The sequence below is a fragment of the Giraffa tippelskirchi genome, chromosome 2 (genome assembly GCF_054371585.1).
Source record: "Giraffa tippelskirchi isolate mGirTip1 chromosome 2, T2T-mGirTip1v1.2.pri, whole genome shotgun sequence".
NCBI lineage: Eukaryota > Metazoa > Chordata > Mammalia > Artiodactyla > Giraffidae > Giraffa > Giraffa tippelskirchi.
In genome coordinates, this window is record NC_137276.1 from 15,450,564 (window position 1) to 15,469,883 (window position 19,320).

The window sequence follows — 19,320 nt, forward strand, 5'->3', positions numbered from 1 at the left end:
TCTTTAGAGATAGGTAGTGTTACCCCCATTTTACAGAAGAAAATCTAAAGATAAGAAAGGCTACATGCCTTCCCAGGAAAAAACACCTAGGAAGTGGTCCACGTGCATCTGACTGCAAACCTGACATTCTGACCATTAAGCCACACGGCTTTTTCCATTTAGCTTGTGCCTATAGGTTCTGGGCAGGATAACATGGGAACCTACCAAAGGCAGCAGTTCACCTACTTACACTTAACTGTGTTTCACTGCCACTTTGTCTTCAAGGTTCTCAGTATTTGGTTTCCTAATTTGCCTTTCAAAGTCCCTATATCTGAATGTTGCCTTAAACTCTGCTCTGGCCTTTAATAGTTGGTTTGCCTCAGGGATTAAGTTCCCTGCACTGGAACTCAAATCTCCTGATGACTAGATCTCCGCCCGCTGCCACACCTTTGGCATGCCAGGAGCCAGCCTTCTGGCTCCCTGCAAATCACTGGCTTCACGTGTGCCCCCAAATCTCTTTCTTCTCGTCTTTGCCTGACTAATTCCTGGTTATCCTTCAAAGTCATTCATTCAGGCTTCCCAGACGGCTCAGTGGTAGAGAATCCGCCTGCCAGTACAGGAGATGCAGGAGACGTGGGTTGTTTCTGGGTTGGGAAGATCCCCTGGAGGAGGGCATGGCAACCCACTCCAGTATTTTTGCCTGGGAAATCCCATGGACAGAGTCATTTACTCAAGGAGATCATTTCTGCCTGGCAAATCCAAATGAGGAAACCTTGCTCTCATAACTCTCTGTATTTTCCTTACTGCAATGACCACAACTTGCAATTAGATATGTATTCGTGTGATTATCTGTTTGATGCCTGTATCCCACACCAGAAAGTCAACTCCATAAGGGCAGGGGTCATTTTGACTTTGTTCACCCTGAGCTTACATCTACTAGGTGTCAATGCACATAAATCAAAGAGTCTATGCAAAGCTCTGAGTACATAATAGATGCTCAACAGACATTAGGATTATTATTTCAATTTTAAAAATTGGGGTATCCCTGGTGGGCTTCCTCAGTGGGCTGCCTCAGCCCTCAGAGGGTTTCCCTTGTGGCTCAGCTGGTAAAGAATCTGCCTGCAATGAGGGAGAGCTGGGTTTGATCCTTGGGTTGGGAAGATCCCCTGGAGAAGGAAAAGGCTATCCACTCCAGTATTCTGGCCTGGAGAATCCCCATGAACCATATAGTCCATGGGGTTGCAAAGAGTCAGACATGACTGAGTGACTTTCACTTCGCTTCACTTGGTGGCTCAGTTGGTAAAGAATCTGCCTGTAATGCAGGAGACCCAGGTTCGACTCTTGAGTCAGGAAGATCCCCTGGAGAAGGAAATGGCAACCCACTCCAGTAAGCTTGCTTGGGAAACCTCATGGACAGAGGAGCCTGGCAGGCTACAGTCCATGGGATCGCAAGAGTCAGACACAATTGAGCGACTAAACCACCACCTGTAGTTGCTTGATAATGTTGTGTGTGTGTTTTAAAATATTTATTTATTTGGCTGCACTGAGTCTGTTGCAGCATGTGGGATCCAGTTTCCCAACCAGGGATCAAACCCAGGCCGCCTGTGTTGACACGGAGTCTAAGCCTCTGGACCACCAGGAAAGTCCCTACAATGTTGTGCTCGTTTCTGCTGTATGAATGAGAAACTGCTGTGTAGCACAGGGAACTCTACTTAATGCTCTGCAATGATCCAACTGAAGGAAATCCAAGAAAGGGGATATATGTATATGTGGCCTTCTCAGGTGGCTCAGTGGTAAAGAATCCGCCTGCCAATGCAGGAGATTCAAAAGATGTGGGTTCAATCCCTGGGTCAGGAAGATCCCCTGGAGGAGGAAATGGCAACCCACTCCAGTATTCTTGCCTGGAAAATCCCATGGACAAAGGAGCCTGGCAGGCCCAAGTCCATGGGGCCTCAACGAGTCAGACATGACTGAATGAGCACACACACATATGTACATATATAGCTGATTCACTTCGCTGTACAGGAATATTATTTCATGAATGAATAAGCTCTAGTTAGATCCTTGCATCTTTAACCTCATTCCATGTTCCATTTTGTTTCAGGGACTGATACCCTGGTTTAGAGGGACTTGTTTTGGGGTCCCTTTCCTGGCTATTCTTAGGAAAATCAATCCTGAAATTTTTCTTTCATTTGTCCCCCAGGATCTCTAACCCTAAAGTACCTTCTGACTGGCTAGTTAGTGTCCCCTCAAAACTGGGTAATGACATTAAGTTTTAATTGTCTCAATGTTTTATTTACACAGATTATCTGATTTTTAATGATGTCTTGCTTACTAAGATCTTTAGGGTAATTCCAATACTGTAATTCAACTGGAAAAGAGCTCTCAAATCAAATATTAAGAACTTTGCTGTTAACATGAAATTATCTTTAACATATAAAGGCAAGATGCACAAAAGAATAAATGATATATTAGTGAATTTAATTCAATTTTGTTACTGGCAGGCTCAGTCACTTCAGTCATGTCTGACTCTTTGGACCCTATGGACCGTGGCCCGCCAGGCTCCTCTGTCCATGGGATTCTCTAGGCAAGAACACTGGAGTGGGTTGCCATGCCCTCCTCCAGGGGATCTTCCCAACCCAGGGATTGAACCCGCATCTCCCACGGCTTCTGCATTGCAGGTGGGCTCTTTACTGCTGAGCCACCAGGGATACTAAATTCTATCAATTCCTACTTCGCAATAATTTTCAAATCCATCAGATACTCTCCTATCCTATCATCATCTGGACTCCAACCTGCCTGGATTACTGCAATTTTTTTCCTAAGTAGTCTTCTACTTCTGCCTAATCTTGTACAACTGAGTTTGTGTACTGCAGCAAAGCTAATTTTCTTAAACCCTGTGTTTTTAGGTCATTCTCTGTTCAACAACCCATCATGGTTTCCTAATTCCCACCAGATCAAATTCAAATGCATCCTGGGAGTAAGGGCCTTTCTGCCATCTTCCAACTGCCTTAGCAACTCCCCACTTACAAGTCACTATGACTTCTGACTCTTCTTTGCTCATGAGTCCCTTGGCTTGGATTGACCTCTTCCTTCTATACCGTCTGCCTGCATCCTGCCCATCACTTGAAAATCTCAAGTTCTACTGACTCCATTTAACTTTTAATGCATTAGTCTGCCAGGGCTGCCATGAAAAAACATCACGAGTGGCTTGAACAACAGAATGCAGCTGTGGAGACTGGAATCCAAGATAGAGGTGCTGGAAGGCTTAGCTTCTCCTGAGGCTAAGATCTCTCCTTGGCTTGCAGAGGATTGCCTTCTCTCTGCATCTTCACACGGCCTTTTCCCTGTGTGCACACAGCCCTGGTGACTCTTCCTCTTCTGATAGGGACCCCAGTCCAATAGAATTCAGGCCCCACACTGTAACCTCATTTACTCTTTTTAGGATCCTATCTCCAAATACAGCCACATTGTGGGTTAGCACAGCAATGTGTGAATTCGGAGGAATATGGTTCCGCTCATAATGTGTAGAAAGTGTTTTTTTTTCTTCTCATTTTTATCATTTGTAGAAATGTTATGTTTCACATATTTATTGTTGTCTGAAATTACAGTCTCCTTCAGAAAAGTAATTATCCAAATTTTCTTTTCTGTTCCTGAAGTTTGTACATAATTAACATGATTTTCTTTCTTTAATAATGCGCAGTACTTGAGAAACAGACTCTCAAGAAACACCTGTAGAAGTAAACAACATCTTATCCCAAGCTAGAAGTGGAGGGCAACCTACAAAAAGGCAAGGACCTGATTGCAGCAGGTAATGCCATCTGCTTCAGTTTGTACCAGTCTCTGTGAGAATGGAAACTTCAGTTGAGAGGTAGGGCAACGAGGCAGGTTATCTTCAGAAGTAGTTTTGTGAAGTTTGCTCAGCGTTCAGATGTTCTTTCGATAAATTTGTGGAGAAGAGAGTGGTCTCCCCATCCTATTCCTCCGCCATCTTCTGTTAAGTTTTTCGGGAGGTGATCTTCAAGCGGGAGGAACTCAACCCAGGAAATACAAGGCACCTCTGGCCTTGGACTCTGCGTCCTAAGGAAGCCACAGGGTGAAGCCAAGATGAGAAGGCAGATGTCACCGATAGGCAGAAAAGGCAACAAATCTTCTCCAGCAGGCCATTAGAGAGAGATTGCTGCCCCCAAGCTGAGAAGCATGGAGAGCTGTGCAGGAAATAAGGGGATGGGCAAGACGAAAGAGAGAAGGGTGGTGGTCCTACCTCTGGGCATGACTGTGCTGTCTCATTTTGGTTCTACCAGATCTATTATCCCTAGTAATTCCTACTACATCTTCAGAATCTTGCCTTTAACCATTCCAGCAGTTATTTGAATCTGGGTTAATATCCTTACTTGACCGATCAATGGAATTACTTAAAAGCTTTATAAAGAATATATGCTGCCTCAAAAAAGTAAAAAATAAAACTACTCTGTGTGTGTGTGTGCGCGCTCAGTCGCGTCTGACTCTTTTGCGACCCCATGGACTGTAGATTGCCAGGCTCTACTGTCTGTGGGATTTCCCCTGCAAGAATATGGGAATGGGTTTCCATTTCCACCTCCAGGGGTCTTCCTGGCCCAGGGATCAAATCTTTATCTCCAGCATCTCGTGCATTGGCAAGAGTATTCCTTAACCACTGAGTCACCTGGGAAGCCCATATAATTCAGCAATTCCACTCCTAGGTATATAGCCAAAGAAAATGAAAGCACTAATTCAAAAAGATGCATGCACCCCAATGTTCACAGCAGCATATTTATAATACAATAGCCATATGGAAGCAACTTAAGCATCGCTCAATAGATGAATGGATAAAGAAGATGCATGCATGTGTGTGTGTGTGTGTATGTGTAATGGAATACTACTCAGTCATAAAAAGAATGACATTTTACCATCTGCAACAACATAGATGGACCTGTAGGGTATTATGCTTAGTGAAACAAGTTAGACAAAGACAAATACTGTATGTTATCACTTATACGTAGAATCTAAAGAATAATAAATGTGACTGTAACAAAAACAGATTCACAGATACAGAGACCAAACCAGTGGTTACCAGTGGGGAGGGGGAGAAGGGGATGAGGAAGATAGAGCTGGGGGTTAAGAGTCACAGACTCTTACGTATAAAATAAAGAAGCTACAAGAATATATTGCACAGCACAGGGAATATTGCCAACATTTTATGCTAGCTTTTAATGTATATAATCTGTAAAAATTTTGAATCACTATGTTGTACACCTGAAAGCAATATAATATTGTAAATCAACTATACCTCGATTTAAAACAGATTGAAAAAAAAGAATTCTCAATATGATTTTTCTTACTTGCACGCTAAAATTAATTAAGTTACTAATTAAAATGTGAAATAGTCCATAGGTATTCTGAAATTAGTCTTTGAATTTCTAATGAATTCATGAATACTGAATAATGAATGAAAAGTTGCCAGTTTATTTTTGTCATTTTGATTGAAAGTAAAAATGTTTACCCAACAGACAACCAATAGAGTAGATCCCAGAAAAACTTTGGTGCAACAAAGTGCTTTCTCCTTCTGGCTCAAAAGGCACTCACTCCTCCCCTTCCCCAGGCAAATATTTCTTTAAGGCATAGAATTTCAGACCTGAGCAAGTTAGGGAGAAGTATTTTATGAATGGACTTGAGTGTTAAAGAGAGAAAGGCCATAGTTCTCAAAATCATAAAGTATACAACTTCTCACTCTGAACAAGAGTTTTTTCAATCTTTACACAGATTCATCTTTTGGATGAATTTTAGTAGTAAGTGAAATATACACAGAAGACTCTTGTACTTCATATTTGCATCTCTGGTTTTCTAGGTCCTAGCTTCTGGTCATCTTTACTGTGACACAGTTGCTCTCTCTCTCTCATTGTAGCATCTCTATTGACTCACAAGAACACCTTCTCTGCTGACAGCACAGACAGAACTGAATGAAGGTCACAGACAAGCAAACAGGTAGACAGACAAGCAAACAGTTAGACAGACAAGGGATAGTTTTCTGAAGCCGGCCATATCCAGCATGAGGGTCTCAATTGATCATGCTCACCTGTTATATAGCTACTGTCTCCCATTTCAGGGTGCTTATCTCACAGAGAGGAAAACAATGAAAGAACACTGTGAAATATTATCGGAAGGATCTCCTTAAATGGCCAATAAATAGTGTGTACGGCTTGATTTTAAGGAATGGTAGCTATGCTGTAATCTTTGAAGATTCCCAGAAAATCTCGGCTTCCCAGAATCCTGGCTTGATTTACATAGACAAATCAAGAAAATGTTTTACTCGTGGAGTCTTCATTATTTCTCTGACGAACGCTAGAAAAAATTGGCAAACTGAAGCATCTGCCTGATTTACAGTTGCTCTTTCTCTGGCTCTCCTGCAGTTAGGATGTAACACTATCTCCAAGAAACTGCAAATATTCACTTTATTTCAATTAGTTTTCTCCACCCAGTCCGCTGCCTCTTCAGCCAGCTCAGAAAACTCACTTTTAGTTTTGCTTAAGCTGCTTGACTTGTGAGATAAGCACTGAATTCCTACCTCGTCACTTCCTAGGAAGACTGGGTCCTTTGTGTCTTATCAGTTTACCTGCTGGTATTTATTTAACATCATTTATGGTGAGTTCTCACCTTTTTTTGGGCCATTTGAATTCTGGCTTGGTATTAATTTATCTTTATCTTCTGATTAACACAGTTCTACCTTTGTGACCTACAGTCAAATTTTTCTTTGAATAGGCTCGTCTAAATACAAACGAGAGTTGAACAGCACCCACTTCTGAATAAGACTTTTAAGCTGGCACAGTCCCTATCAGGCTTTTGAACTTTTAACAAGGGAAAGCACTGACATCTCTCTGTCAACATTTTCCTGAACCACAAATTGCTCATGCATTAGAAATTCTCTAGAAATGACACAAAAAAGGCTATGAAGCAAATGTATTCTTGTAGTGCAGGTCTGCAAGTCAGGGTAATTTCAGAATATACCACATAAGCTGAAAAGATGGCAGATGCAAGAATTGGATTTAACCATAGATGATAACCCAATTTTCTTCGTAGCACTGTAACTCAATAAGTCTTTAATGGCTTCTTAGATAAACAGATGGATGTCATCAAAAGGCACAGGATGATAAATCTGATTGGTGTCTGAATAATTTGCACAGCTTTATCCCCAAAACAAGTAGCAAGAGCAAAATGGGAGAACCCACCATGAAGCCCCAGCACAGGAGTTTAGATCATTTGATTAGAAATAGCTGTATTTTCCCAGGGGCATGATATTGAAAACAACCAGAATGGCAAAGATCAGGAAGTACAATATATCTTTTTAACTAGGGCTAGTCTTTTGAAGATTTGTACTGTTCGGTATAGCTGTGTTTATTCTTATTTGGTTGACTCCCGTTTATTTTCATACAGACTTCCAAATATTCAATTAAAACCCTTTGGGAGATTATGACTTTCAATAATCTGTGACGGCCTAGAGTTTACAGACTCTCAAGTCCATGGCCTAGTTTCTGCTGGGCAAGCAGTTCCTGATTTTTTGAACAGTTCCTTTACTTGGATGCTTTCTCATTTAGCTCACTTGTTCACCAGAATCATTCAGTGGAATTAGATTTCAAACAGTTTATTGATGGAAGTCCAATATATACACATGAAAAATCTGACCAAGCCTTTCTAGGGATGGAACTGTCAAACTTTAAACACATGCTAATACCCTTAGATTTGTCCAAGTGAAGCCAAGTGAAAGGATATGGCTAAAACAGTTCTGAAAGGAAATAGGTTGTTTCTACTCACTGCCATTGTTATGTGTGGGTTGTTGTGAGATTGTGGGAAAGTTTCATGGTTTTTAAGTGTTAATTTAGGAAATTCCCTGCCTTCAACAAGATAGAGGGCTAGATGTTTTGAAAGATGTCTGATGATAAAGTATATATGTTTTTATATTAGAGGGAAAAGTATCAAATGGGATGGGAATGCTAATGGTTTATGTCTCTTATAGAAGATACGGTTTTCAAATATTTCTGAGAGATGCAAAAATTAACTAAGTATAGCGACAATTAAAAACAAGCTTTCTTCCTTCCTTTCTTTCTCTCTTTTTCTTTCTTCCTATCTTTATCTCTCTCTCTCCCTACTTACCTACTTACCTATATATCCTTTTCAAGGACATAACCAGAATATTCTGGGAATCTACCTGAAAAATAGTCTTTGTTTTATTCACAGAATCCAAGCAATTGCTTTAAAATACTTTTATTATCTAACATTGTCTGTGGAAGTTAATTCTTAGGAATTTGAAATAATAGAAATAGAAGATTTGTCTATAGTGTTACTATGGGCGTATTAGTATTTTAGGTATATTAAGCCATTTATCCTTCATGGCAATTCTAAAGGAAAGAACTACTATTATCCTCAATTTATAGATGAAAAAAACTAAGGCACAGAGATATTGAGTAACAGGCCAAGATCACACAACTATTAAATGGGAGGGCTAGGAATTAAACCTCGGGTAGTCTGGCTCCAGAGTCTCTGCTCTTAACCATTTACATATTTTACTGCCTCTTGATTGATGGATACAGATATTCATGATATTATCAGTAACCAAGTAGAGATGGTTGGTTAGGTCCCACTGAATATAGGGATAATAATCTCTGCTTTGGAATCTGGTTACTCAGTTACGCGGTGGGGAGCTCAGAGAACACTGCAGGAGGAAGTCTCAGATGACCAGGGCTCACCTCAAACGTCTTTAGGTGGAGTATATGGACTGCAGCCTGCCAGGCGCCTCTGCCCATGGAATTCTCCAGGCAAGAATACTGGAGTGAGTTGCCATGTCCTTCTCTGGGGGACCTTCCCAATCTAGGGATTGAATCTGGGTTTCTTGCACTGCAGGAGGATTCTTTACCCTCTGAGCCACCAGAGAAGCCCAAATGATAAAGCACTGGTGGCTAGGACATTACAGAGTCTACCTGCAGTGCTGGAGACCTGGGTTTGATCCCTGGGTCAGGAAGATCCTCTGGACAAGGAAATCGCAACCCACTCCAGTATTCTTGTCTGGAGAATTCCATGGACAGAGGAGCCTGGCGGGCTATAGTCCATGGGGGTCACATAGAGTTGGACACGATTAAGCAATTATGCATGTACACATACACAGCATATGTATAGATATATATTGATAAACTTTTCTTCTAGCTTCTTCATATGCTAATGAGTGACCTTGTCTTAATTTCAGATGACTTCTACTGTACTCCTCCTCTACTAGGCCTCTGCAGAGGCTATGGTTTACTGAATGCAGGGGTCTGTCACTAGTCAATTGCAACTAATCTTTAGATTGTGGAATCTGACTGTCTCCCTATCTCCCACGCCATGCTAAGTCGCTTCAGTCATGTCTGACTCGATGCAACCCTATGGACTGTAGCCCACCAGGCTCCTCTGTCCACGGGAATCTTCAGGCAAGGATACTGGAATGGGATGCCCGTGCCCTTTTCCAGGAGATCTTCCTGACCCAGAGATTAAATCTGCATCTCTTACGTCTTCTGCATTGGCAGGTGGATTCTTTACCACTAGCGCCACCTGGGCACTTTCATTAGGGAAGGGATGTGGTCATAATTCAAAACAATGGTTTTCATGACATTCAAAATGCCTCAATTCGCTGAATATAAATTGGTAAAACTTTTCTGAAAAGCAACTTAACAATATTTATTGAAAACCTTATAAAGAGGTTCATACCTACCAGTTTCAGAACTAATATTGTATCCTTAAGAAGTAATCAGAGATTTGGAAAAAAATTTTACATAAGAATATTTATCATGGCATTATTTACAATAATCCACCCTCCCCTGTCCCTTGCCAAAGAGCAGCAGCAGCTGCCTGGGGACAACATAAATAGCCAAGAAGAGGAGAATAATTAAGATGTTTATGATACATCCATAAAATCCCATATTATACAGTCATTAAAATTGTTTTTGAAGAATTTTTAATGACACAGAGAAATACTCATTATATAACATTCAGTAAAAAGGCAGGACTTCATGAGAAATGATGCCACTTATGTAAAATGAAAAGAAATCTAAATATGTCTCAAGACCTCAGAGGAAATATATCTTTTGTTGGTTATCTCTGAGTTGTAAGATTCTGGTTTCTCTTTTCCAAATTTTCTAAAATGAAAGATACTAATTTTATAATCAGAAAACCAACCAATAAAACATAAGTACCCATGAGCTACAGGGAGAACTGGCAGGTGTTCGTGAGGTGCTGGTGATGGTGGTGGTGGTGGGAAGCAGTGGAGGTGAGCTGCAAAAGAGAAACGAGGCCTCCTTTTTCAGAAGAAACATCACAGTGGACCCTCTTCCACTTGCTCAGTCCTCAGCAGCTGTGTGTGTGGGTTCACATGTATACACATCTGATCACCAATCTTGTATAGTTCTTTCCTAAAAGGATACAAGATACATGAAAGCTCTAGCTCAATCAGTGCTCCTCATTTCCTTTCTCCCTCTGTCTTTACAAGTTAAATCCTTGTTTTGGAAAGAACATGAACCAAGATGAGTAGGATTTGGGCATTGGAGGAGTGAGAAAGGAAAGACATTCCTGGGAGAAGGAACATCATACGTGAAGGCTGAGCGTTGGGACCACCAGGCTCTGCATGAGAAACGGTGAGGATTCCATTTCTGCAGAGTGAGGGATCTGCAGGTGGGAGTAGTGGAGAAAGGCGATCACAGAGACTTCTGGTAACCTTAGGATGATTCCAAATATAAAACCCACCAATCAAGAGAATATAAAGACTCAGGAGACTATACCACAGGCTTTGAAAGCAATTCAAAAGAGGAAGCCAAAACTTCTTTTGAGCACTGGCAGTATAATATGAAACCAATTGGCTTGAGAGTTAGAAGACCTAGGGTTGTATGCTATTTCTGCCAATAATAGGCTGTACTGTCTTGGGCAAACTGTGGGCCTTCTTTAGGGCTTCTGTCTTTGTACGCAAAATCAGAGGGACAGAATTTATGAATGCATTCATTAATTCTTTCATTCAGCTAAAGTGTTGAGGGCCTGTTGTGTCAGGAGCTGTACTGGACATTCAGGACACTACGATAAAGGTAGATGGTCTTTGCTTGCATGGAGCTCAGTCTAGGTAAGAAAGTGTCAGTGTAATGAGTGGGTCACAGAAAGCAACAGTTCACCAAACTGTCCCCTAAGAGAGACGGGGGTCACTGGTGACCTCAGTAGGACAGATTTAATTGAGAAATAGTTGCTGAACAGTGGGCTGGGGAGTAAATGAAGATGTGATAATAGACACTAAGCATGAAGTTCGGCTGAGAAGACGAACAAGAAGGAAGGGCAAGAGCTTCAGTGAGTTTCAGTCTCAAAGTAGTAGTAGTAGTAGTAGTAGTAGTAGTAGTAGTAGTAGTAGTAGTAGTAGCAGTAGTAGTAGTGGTAAAAGTTGCTCAGTCGTGTCCGACTGTTTGCGACCCCATGGACTATACAGTCCATGGAATTCTCCAGGCCAGAATACTGGAGTGGGTAGCCTTTCTCTTCTCCAGGGGATCTTTCCAACCCAGGGATGGAACCCTGGTCTCCCGCATTGCAGGCAGATTCTTTACCAGCTGAGCCACAAGAGAAGCCCTTCAGTCTCATAGCCCTCTCCATTTCTAAAATATCAAGATTCATATCACTCAAGTAGGTATATTTAACCCTCCAAGGTAACAGCCTTGAAGGGAGCAGCAACCATTTCAATGCATCAGCTCTAGTATGTTTGTATGAAAATCAATCACGCAGTGGCTATGTTCCAAATACTAAAAGGAAATTAAGATCTGGAAATTATTGCAGCGAAAACCTGGATAGTCTCAATGGGTGGATATATTTAAAAATATGAGACGGGCTCTGCACAAGACAGAGGGCTAAACAAAATGAACTCAAGTTGTCTGATCCTGTTATGCTAACAATACTGAGCTAGGAAGGGAGGAAAGAGGGCCAATTCAGGGAGGAACAAGCATACCAGGAATCCTAAGCTGCCTGCCAGGCTCCTGTTTCCAGTAAGCAGTCTTTGACCTTGTCTCTACCATTCTTTTGCTACTAAAGATGGTGTAAATAAATGGAAGCTTCCCCTGATTATATGACATTAGAGAGATGTTACTGCTTATGCAGTTGGTTGCTTAAAATTCCTGGATGTATAATCAACATGACATTAAAGCCAACAAGTGACAACGTGGAATTCTATTGTTCTAAGAAAATGCAACAGTGGAGCTGAATTTTATAAAACAGCTAACATTTGCAATTAGAATTTCTGGTAATCCTTATATTACCAGTTTAATGCTAATAATCTTTTAAAATACAAATATGTCTTTATTTTTTAAGGGAATTTTTTTTTTCTGTGTGAAAATATAGGGATTTCAGAAAGGCAATTACATTAATTTTTGTGGTCAGAATTCAGAGGTACTATGGTAAAGGTTTGGATGTACTTTTTCATTAGCATTTTATCGATAGGACCAATTAGTCTGAGCAGGCCTGAAACTCCCAGGATTTCCTGAAACTGACATCCGCGGCCTTCTTAAGCTGGTGGTGATACACATGATGTAAATTTACCAATTAGAAGACAAAGATGGGTGTGCATCAGCAGCGGTGGAGCCTTGGGTTTGAATCTCAAGTACTCCGGGACAAAAGATAAAATAATGTTTGATCTCTGAAACACTCTTTAAAATTCCTCCTTTCTTTTGGCTCATTTTTTTTTTTCTTAAAAAGTGATAAACTACAGCAAATTAAATGTAAGCTTAATATATATCATGTAAGTGCCTTTTTCCTGTCTTAGTTCTCTATGCTGTATTTAGTATTTCCCTGTTAGGGACGCATTAGAGTATAGGGATTAAAGGTATAAACTTTAGAGTCAGAAAAAATTTAGCTTGAAATCTTGATTCTGTCAGTTATTAGCTCTATAGACAATGGGTAAGAATGGGAACCTCAATTTTCCTAACTTGTAAAATACACACACACACACACACACACACACACACACACACACACACTAAGCATCTAAGTAATAGGTCTGTTACAAGATTAAATGAGAAAATATAAGAAAACAATTATTACAGCAACTACAGACACATAGGGGCTTCCCTGGAGGCTCAGACAGTTAAGAATCCGCCTGCAATGTGGGAAACCTGGGTGAGATCCCTGGGTTGGGAAGATCCCCCGGAGGAGGGCATGGCAGCCCACTCCAATATTCTTGTCTGGAGAATCCCCGTGGACAGAGGAGCTTGGTGAGCTCCAGTCCACGGGGTCGCAGAGTCAGACACGACTGAGAGACTAGGTATAGCACAGCACAAACACATGGTAAGTATCCAATAAATGGTAGATTTTCTCAGTTTTGTGTGTTTGTGTGTCTGCTCACTTTGTACATTTACATAGCCTACCGAAAATATTTTTAAATTGAGAAGAATCAATAATAGTAATGACATTTGCATTAGAAGCTTCACCCTCTATAATTGTTGATTACAACATGTCTGTGTCAACATAATTTAAGAATGTTTTTAATAGAAAGAGCTTCTTAGTCTCAACATGGTCTTGAGCTGTTTAATTATTTCAAACATTTTCAAAATTTTCACCAAAAATATGATGTGTGTTAAGTAGAAATAATTCAGTACATGAGTACCACCTTGCTTTAAGCTTTCATTAACTTTGCTCCTCCTATTGCATGAGCAGTTCTACACTTTCTAACTTACCCATTAAATATGATTTGAAGATAGAAGGCAGAATTAGATGAAAAAAAAACCCACCAGTTACTTAAAAGCTAGTATTTTAAGAGTAAGGCATTCTGATGGACAAAATAAAAGATGAACACACAGTTCAAGGATCAGGGAACAATTCAAGAGACCAGCACAGAGACAGGCATGAAATTTTCAACGTGTCCAATACGTGAGCAAGTGGACTGGCGGATGGGACCTCAGAGACCGCAACAATGCGGCAACTCCCACATAGGTCACACAGATCCGGCTCTAAAATCAGCTCTACAACTTGCTTGCTCTAAAATCTTTGGCAAATAAAACATTTCTGGCGAGTATAAAGCCTTTCTGAAGCCTGGTTTCTTTAGCTGTAACATAGGCAAGATTCCCCTATGGGTTGCAGTAAGAAAATGAAATATACAAACACATCCCTGAGACAGTGACTGTACATGGCAGGTACTCAGTAAATTTAATCCTGTTATTTATATACCATGAATTGAGTTTTCAATTATATGTTAACATATCATGAAATGCCTGGATAGACTTTCACTAAATTTGGAGGTACGTTTGGGATGGCCTGACTTAAGATACACTGTGGAGTCCATACAAGATCCACTTTGGAAACTGAGAGAAGCTTCCAAGACTGTGATACCCATTTTCTTGAAAGGCTGAAACTGAGGCACGCAAAATTCCTGTGGCTGTTGACTGGGAGAGGTCATGTGCACAGACAGAACTGCTTTCAAAATCTGAGCCCTAAACTGAAAGTCACAGATACTCCCAACTGAGTTGCGAGAGCAGATTTGTGATTGTGTGTGTGCGCGTTCACTCAGTTGCGTCTGACCCTTTGTGAGCCCCTGGACTGTAGCCTACCAGGCTCCTCTATCCATGGGATTTCCCAGGCAAGAATACTGGAGTGGGTTGCCATGCCCTCCTCCAGGGGATCTTCCCAACCCAGGGATCGAACCTGCATCTCCTGTACTGCAGGCAGATTATTTACCCATTGAGCCACACGGGAAGCTCCAGGTTTGTGATTAAGCTGCTCCTTATCTGGGCAACTCTGTGTAGCATTTTCTAGGATGAGAAGCAGCGATGCTCCTGATGATGATCAATCATTTTTTCAAGGAGCAGCCATGAAAACGATCATGGTGAACATTTCTCTTCTCCTGCCAGAGCTTCTTGGCATGCTAGCAGGTTGGCCAAAAAGTTTGTTCAGGTTTTTCTGTACCATCTTTTGCAAAATTTACTCACTACCTGGATATTTGCTTAAATTTCTTTATTTCTTACATAAAGGACAGCATACTCTGGGTATTCTTTTGCAGTTTACATTTTTCATTTAATAATATATCCTGGAAACAATCTCACGTCAGTTTATAGTGATCTCCCTCATTATTTTTTTACTGATGCATTATACTCCATTTGTGGATGTATCATAATTTATTTTACTACTTCCCTAGTATGATCATTTAACTTCAATGAACTTTTTTGGCCAACCCAATATTTTTTTTTCTCATTCGCCACCAGCCCCTACTTTGCTAGATTCTGTGCAGGACCATTTTCGGAATTTATAACTAGAGAAATCTGAGTCCCCAGTGTTCATAAGTGTGTGTGTGTGTGTGTGTGTGTGTGTGTGTGCGTGCACATGCACGTGCATGTACGTCTGTGTGTGTGCATGTGTGTGTATGTGTGAACTGACATGCATAAGGACCATCAATATGTGTTATCTATTCTTAATCTACTGTTTCTCTGGTTAAAACTCCAAGGAACACAGAGTAAACAGTTTACATTCCAGAACACATTGAAGATAGTTTATAAGTAAATGGAGACACACATATATTTTAGGTTAAATAAGCTCTTGGGTGCTAGCCCAGCAACCATATAGCGAGGTAAATATAATTTCTATGAGAAAACATAGCCTGTCATCTATAGGTTAATTCTTGGAAGGGGGCTACGCTTACCACTATACCACCAACATGGACTATGGATTAATTTTTAGAATGTGACCCATTTGAAGAAGAGGCCTGAAAAATGCTTTTTACTAACTTTTCACTTTGAAATAATTTTAAACTTACAAAAAAGTTACAAAGAATTAGAGTTCTCATTTGCCGTTCATTCAGCTTCTCTAATGATAACATTTTACATAATTACAGTATAATTGTCAGAACCAGAAAATGAACATTGACATAATACTGTTGAGCAATCTGCAGATCTTATTCAAATTTCACCAGTTTTCCTGCTAACATTTTATTTCTGTCTCAGGATTTAGTTCAAGATCTCACTGCATGTAATGTCATTAGTCTCTAATCGGTGTTAATTCTTCAGTCTTTCTTTGTCTTTCATGATCTTGACACTTTTGAAGAGTTCTGGTCAGTTTGTTTTATAGGCTGTTCCTCAATTTGAATTTGTCTGACCTTTTCTCATGATTACACTGGTGTTACACACTTAACAAGAACACTTTGGAAGTGATGTTTTGCTCTTTTCAGTGCAACATATCAGGAGGTATACGATTTCTATGCTTTATTACCAGTGATATTAACCTTGATCATTTGGATAAGATCATGTCTTCTACAGTTTTCTACGATAAATGTATTATTTTCCGATTTGTAATTAATAAATGCCTTGTGGGACTATGTAATATCAATACTTTGAGGCTATGCAAGTGTACAGTTTATATTATATATTCTCCCACTAATTTTAATTCCATCAGTGGTTCTTGCCTGCCATAATTACTAGTCTAGTATTTATCTAATGATCATTTTCATATTTTCCTTATTTTCTATATACTCATTAACTGAAATTCCACTGTAAGGAAGAGCTCCTCCTTCTTGCTCATTTATTTATTTATTCAATTATAAATAAATAACTATTCAATAGTCTACACAACTATGTTAATGTAGACTTACAGATATTTAATTTATTCTTTGAGTTATAATCCAACAGCATACTTATTTATTTTTTTGTTCAAGTTCTTCTAGCTTTGGCAATTGGGTGCTCCTGCATGTGGGCTTCTGTATCTTTTCAACATGTCGCTATAATTTTTTGAACACTTACTTTCTGGGATCAGATGTTCTATTTCAACCTGCATCTTCCCTTCCTAGCCTTGGAGTCAATCATTTCTTCAAAAAGCCCTGGTTCCTTTTATTGAAAAATAGTGTTAAGAAACCAAGATATGGGTGCTAGGAGTGTTCGTTGCTACTGAAATATCACTGCTTCCAGGCCCTCTCAGCGGACACAGCTAGGAAACATACATATGTATACTAACCCACTTACACACATCTCTATTTCTATTTTAATCTACCTGTATGTGAATGAGTCTGTACAGATCCCTCAAATACCAATATCACAAGATTCATTCTACCCTTCTTACTTTCCTCATAAGTATCTGTTTTTCTCTGACATTGAGAAAATTAGCCCTCATTATCCGCACCATATTTTCTTCTTGGTTCAATCCTTGCACAGACATAAAGTCATGTCAGAATTGCTAACTCAGGCCCGTTTCCAGAAGAAACAAATGTACAAATCATAGTACAATGTGTATTTTTCTCTTTGCATTTAGCTTTATTCTATACAGTCAAAATATTATTTTCCAAAATTACTTAGGTTGTTCTTTTCTTCCCCATACCCTCAGTGTAGTTATGTTATTCATTTGTAAAGCATTTAAGTTCATTTTCCACTGTTCGTATTCCATTTTGGGTTCTCCACCTCCCAATTTGATTTATTTATTAGGTATGTGAAACATTAGAGTGTTTCCAAGAGTCAAGAGATTTGTAAAAAGGTCCGCTCAAAGAAATGTCTCTTCGTCCTCATCCCTGTTCCTCCCTCTCTCATTCCCCCATTTTATACTCCATTCTCACTTTACTTTCTGTAGGTAACCAATCTCATTAGTATCCTTCTTGTAGTCTTTTGCAAAATTTAGTATATTTTTATATATGTGATCAAATTTCTTTATTTCTATAAAGGATAGCATACTCTAGGTATCCTTTTGCAGTTTACATTTTCCACTTACTAATATACCCTGGAAATAATCTCATATTAGGTCATAGAAAACTTCCTTATTCTTCTTTACTGATACATTATACTCCATATGTGGATGTATCATAATTTATTTTACTACTTCCCTACATATGGTCATTTAGGCTGTTCTTAATATTATGTGACTGCAAACAATGCTGAAATAATCAATGGTTGTGTATTTTCATGTTGCTGTAGGTTTATTTTAGGGTACATTCTTAGACATGGGACTGTTGGATTAAAAGAGTACAAGGGTAGCTTTCTTAGGTATTGTCAAATTCTCCCCCGATAGGGCTGTACCAGTTTGCATTCTCATCAGCAATGTATTGTCATACTTTTAAATTTTCACCAGCATGATAAGTGAGAAATGATATCTCAGGATTGTTTTAATTTGAATTTCTTAGAAATATTTTTAATGCAGATGGACAAAGGACATTGAGGGGAAGCTCAGATGGACAGACAAGACCTTCACAAAGAGATAAAATGTAACTTAGGAATGTCCTAACAAGGGATATATGTATACCCAGGGCTGATTCATGTTGAGGTTTGACAGAAAACAGCAAAATTCTATAAAGCAATTATCCTTCAATAAAAAATAAGTAAATAAAAAATTAAACAAACAAAAGACTAAAAGTCACTTATGGAGCCTAGGAAAAGATGATGCTTCTGAAGCACTGGAGAAAGTAAAGAAAGTGTTAAAGAAAGTAAAAAGCATTAATGCAAAGATTAAAGTGAGATATAAAGGGAAACAGAATATTGCCTATAGGGCATAGGACAGGCTTAAAAAGACTGACTTATTTCTACATGAGAGATAAAAGGCTAAAAAATTATGCGTTGAGACTTCCTTGGTGGTCCAGTGGTTAGGACTCTGCTTTCCAGTGCAAGGGCTGTGGGTTCAGTCCTTGGTCAGGGAAACAACATCCCACAGGCTGTGGGGTACAGCCCAAAATTCAAAAAATAAAATGTAATACACATTAAAGATTATTTTTAAAACACTATGCTTAAAGCAGACTTGAAGTCTCAGAAAAATCTCAGTCTTGACAATAACTGTGATCTAAAAACTAGCAACAAGGGATGTAAAAGCCATGTAGCTCAGCAAGCTTAGAGGAGACTGACTACGGATGGCTGGGACAACAGAAGCACAGTATGGCGACCCACCTCGGCTGTGAAATCCCTGCTAGGGACTCTGATCAACTTAAAGCACTAAGAATGAAGAATAGCTTATGAAACATTCATTTTTAAGAATAGGGAAAAAGGATGGCTCTAGAAATGATCAACCAATGATTCTATGAATGATCAAACCATCCACGTGAGATTTTTATATGTGGGAAAAAAATAACAAAACACCCAAAGAAATCTGTCAAATGTAGAAGAAACAGGCCTCCAGAACGAGGCTGAAATGATAGTCCTGGTCAGCAGTGAAAATCAGTCATTTTAATTTCAGTAAAGTTTTCAATTCTATTTCATAAGCCAAAATTTAGACCAGAGATTAAAGAGGGTTTTTTTTTAAACCTAATAAGACTTTAGAATTAATTTATATTAAGGTACAAATAACAAGTACATGGATAAAATGCAATCAGAAGTATGAATTCATAGGTAG

The 19,320-nt window shown here is 39.5% G+C and overlaps 1 protein-coding gene across 7 annotated transcripts in view; it reads right to left on the minus strand.

Annotated features, from left to right (window-relative positions):
• The window catches only part of ATRNL1 (attractin like 1), a 738,261-nt gene that overhangs the window by 89,286 nt on the left and 629,655 nt on the right, over positions 1-19,320 (minus strand). For 2 of the 7 annotated variants that reach the window (XM_081573520.1, XM_081573516.1), the window contains one exon: positions 8,103-10,430. The exons of the other annotated variants lie outside the window; for them this stretch is intronic. In XM_081573520.1, coding sequence (XP_081429646.1) covers positions 10,387-10,430 — 44 coding nt within the window. In that variant the 3' untranslated portion in view covers positions 8,103-10,386. Of the gene's footprint in view, positions 1-8,102; positions 10,431-19,320 lie in introns of those variants that run through there. 7 annotated transcript variants of the gene reach the window in all.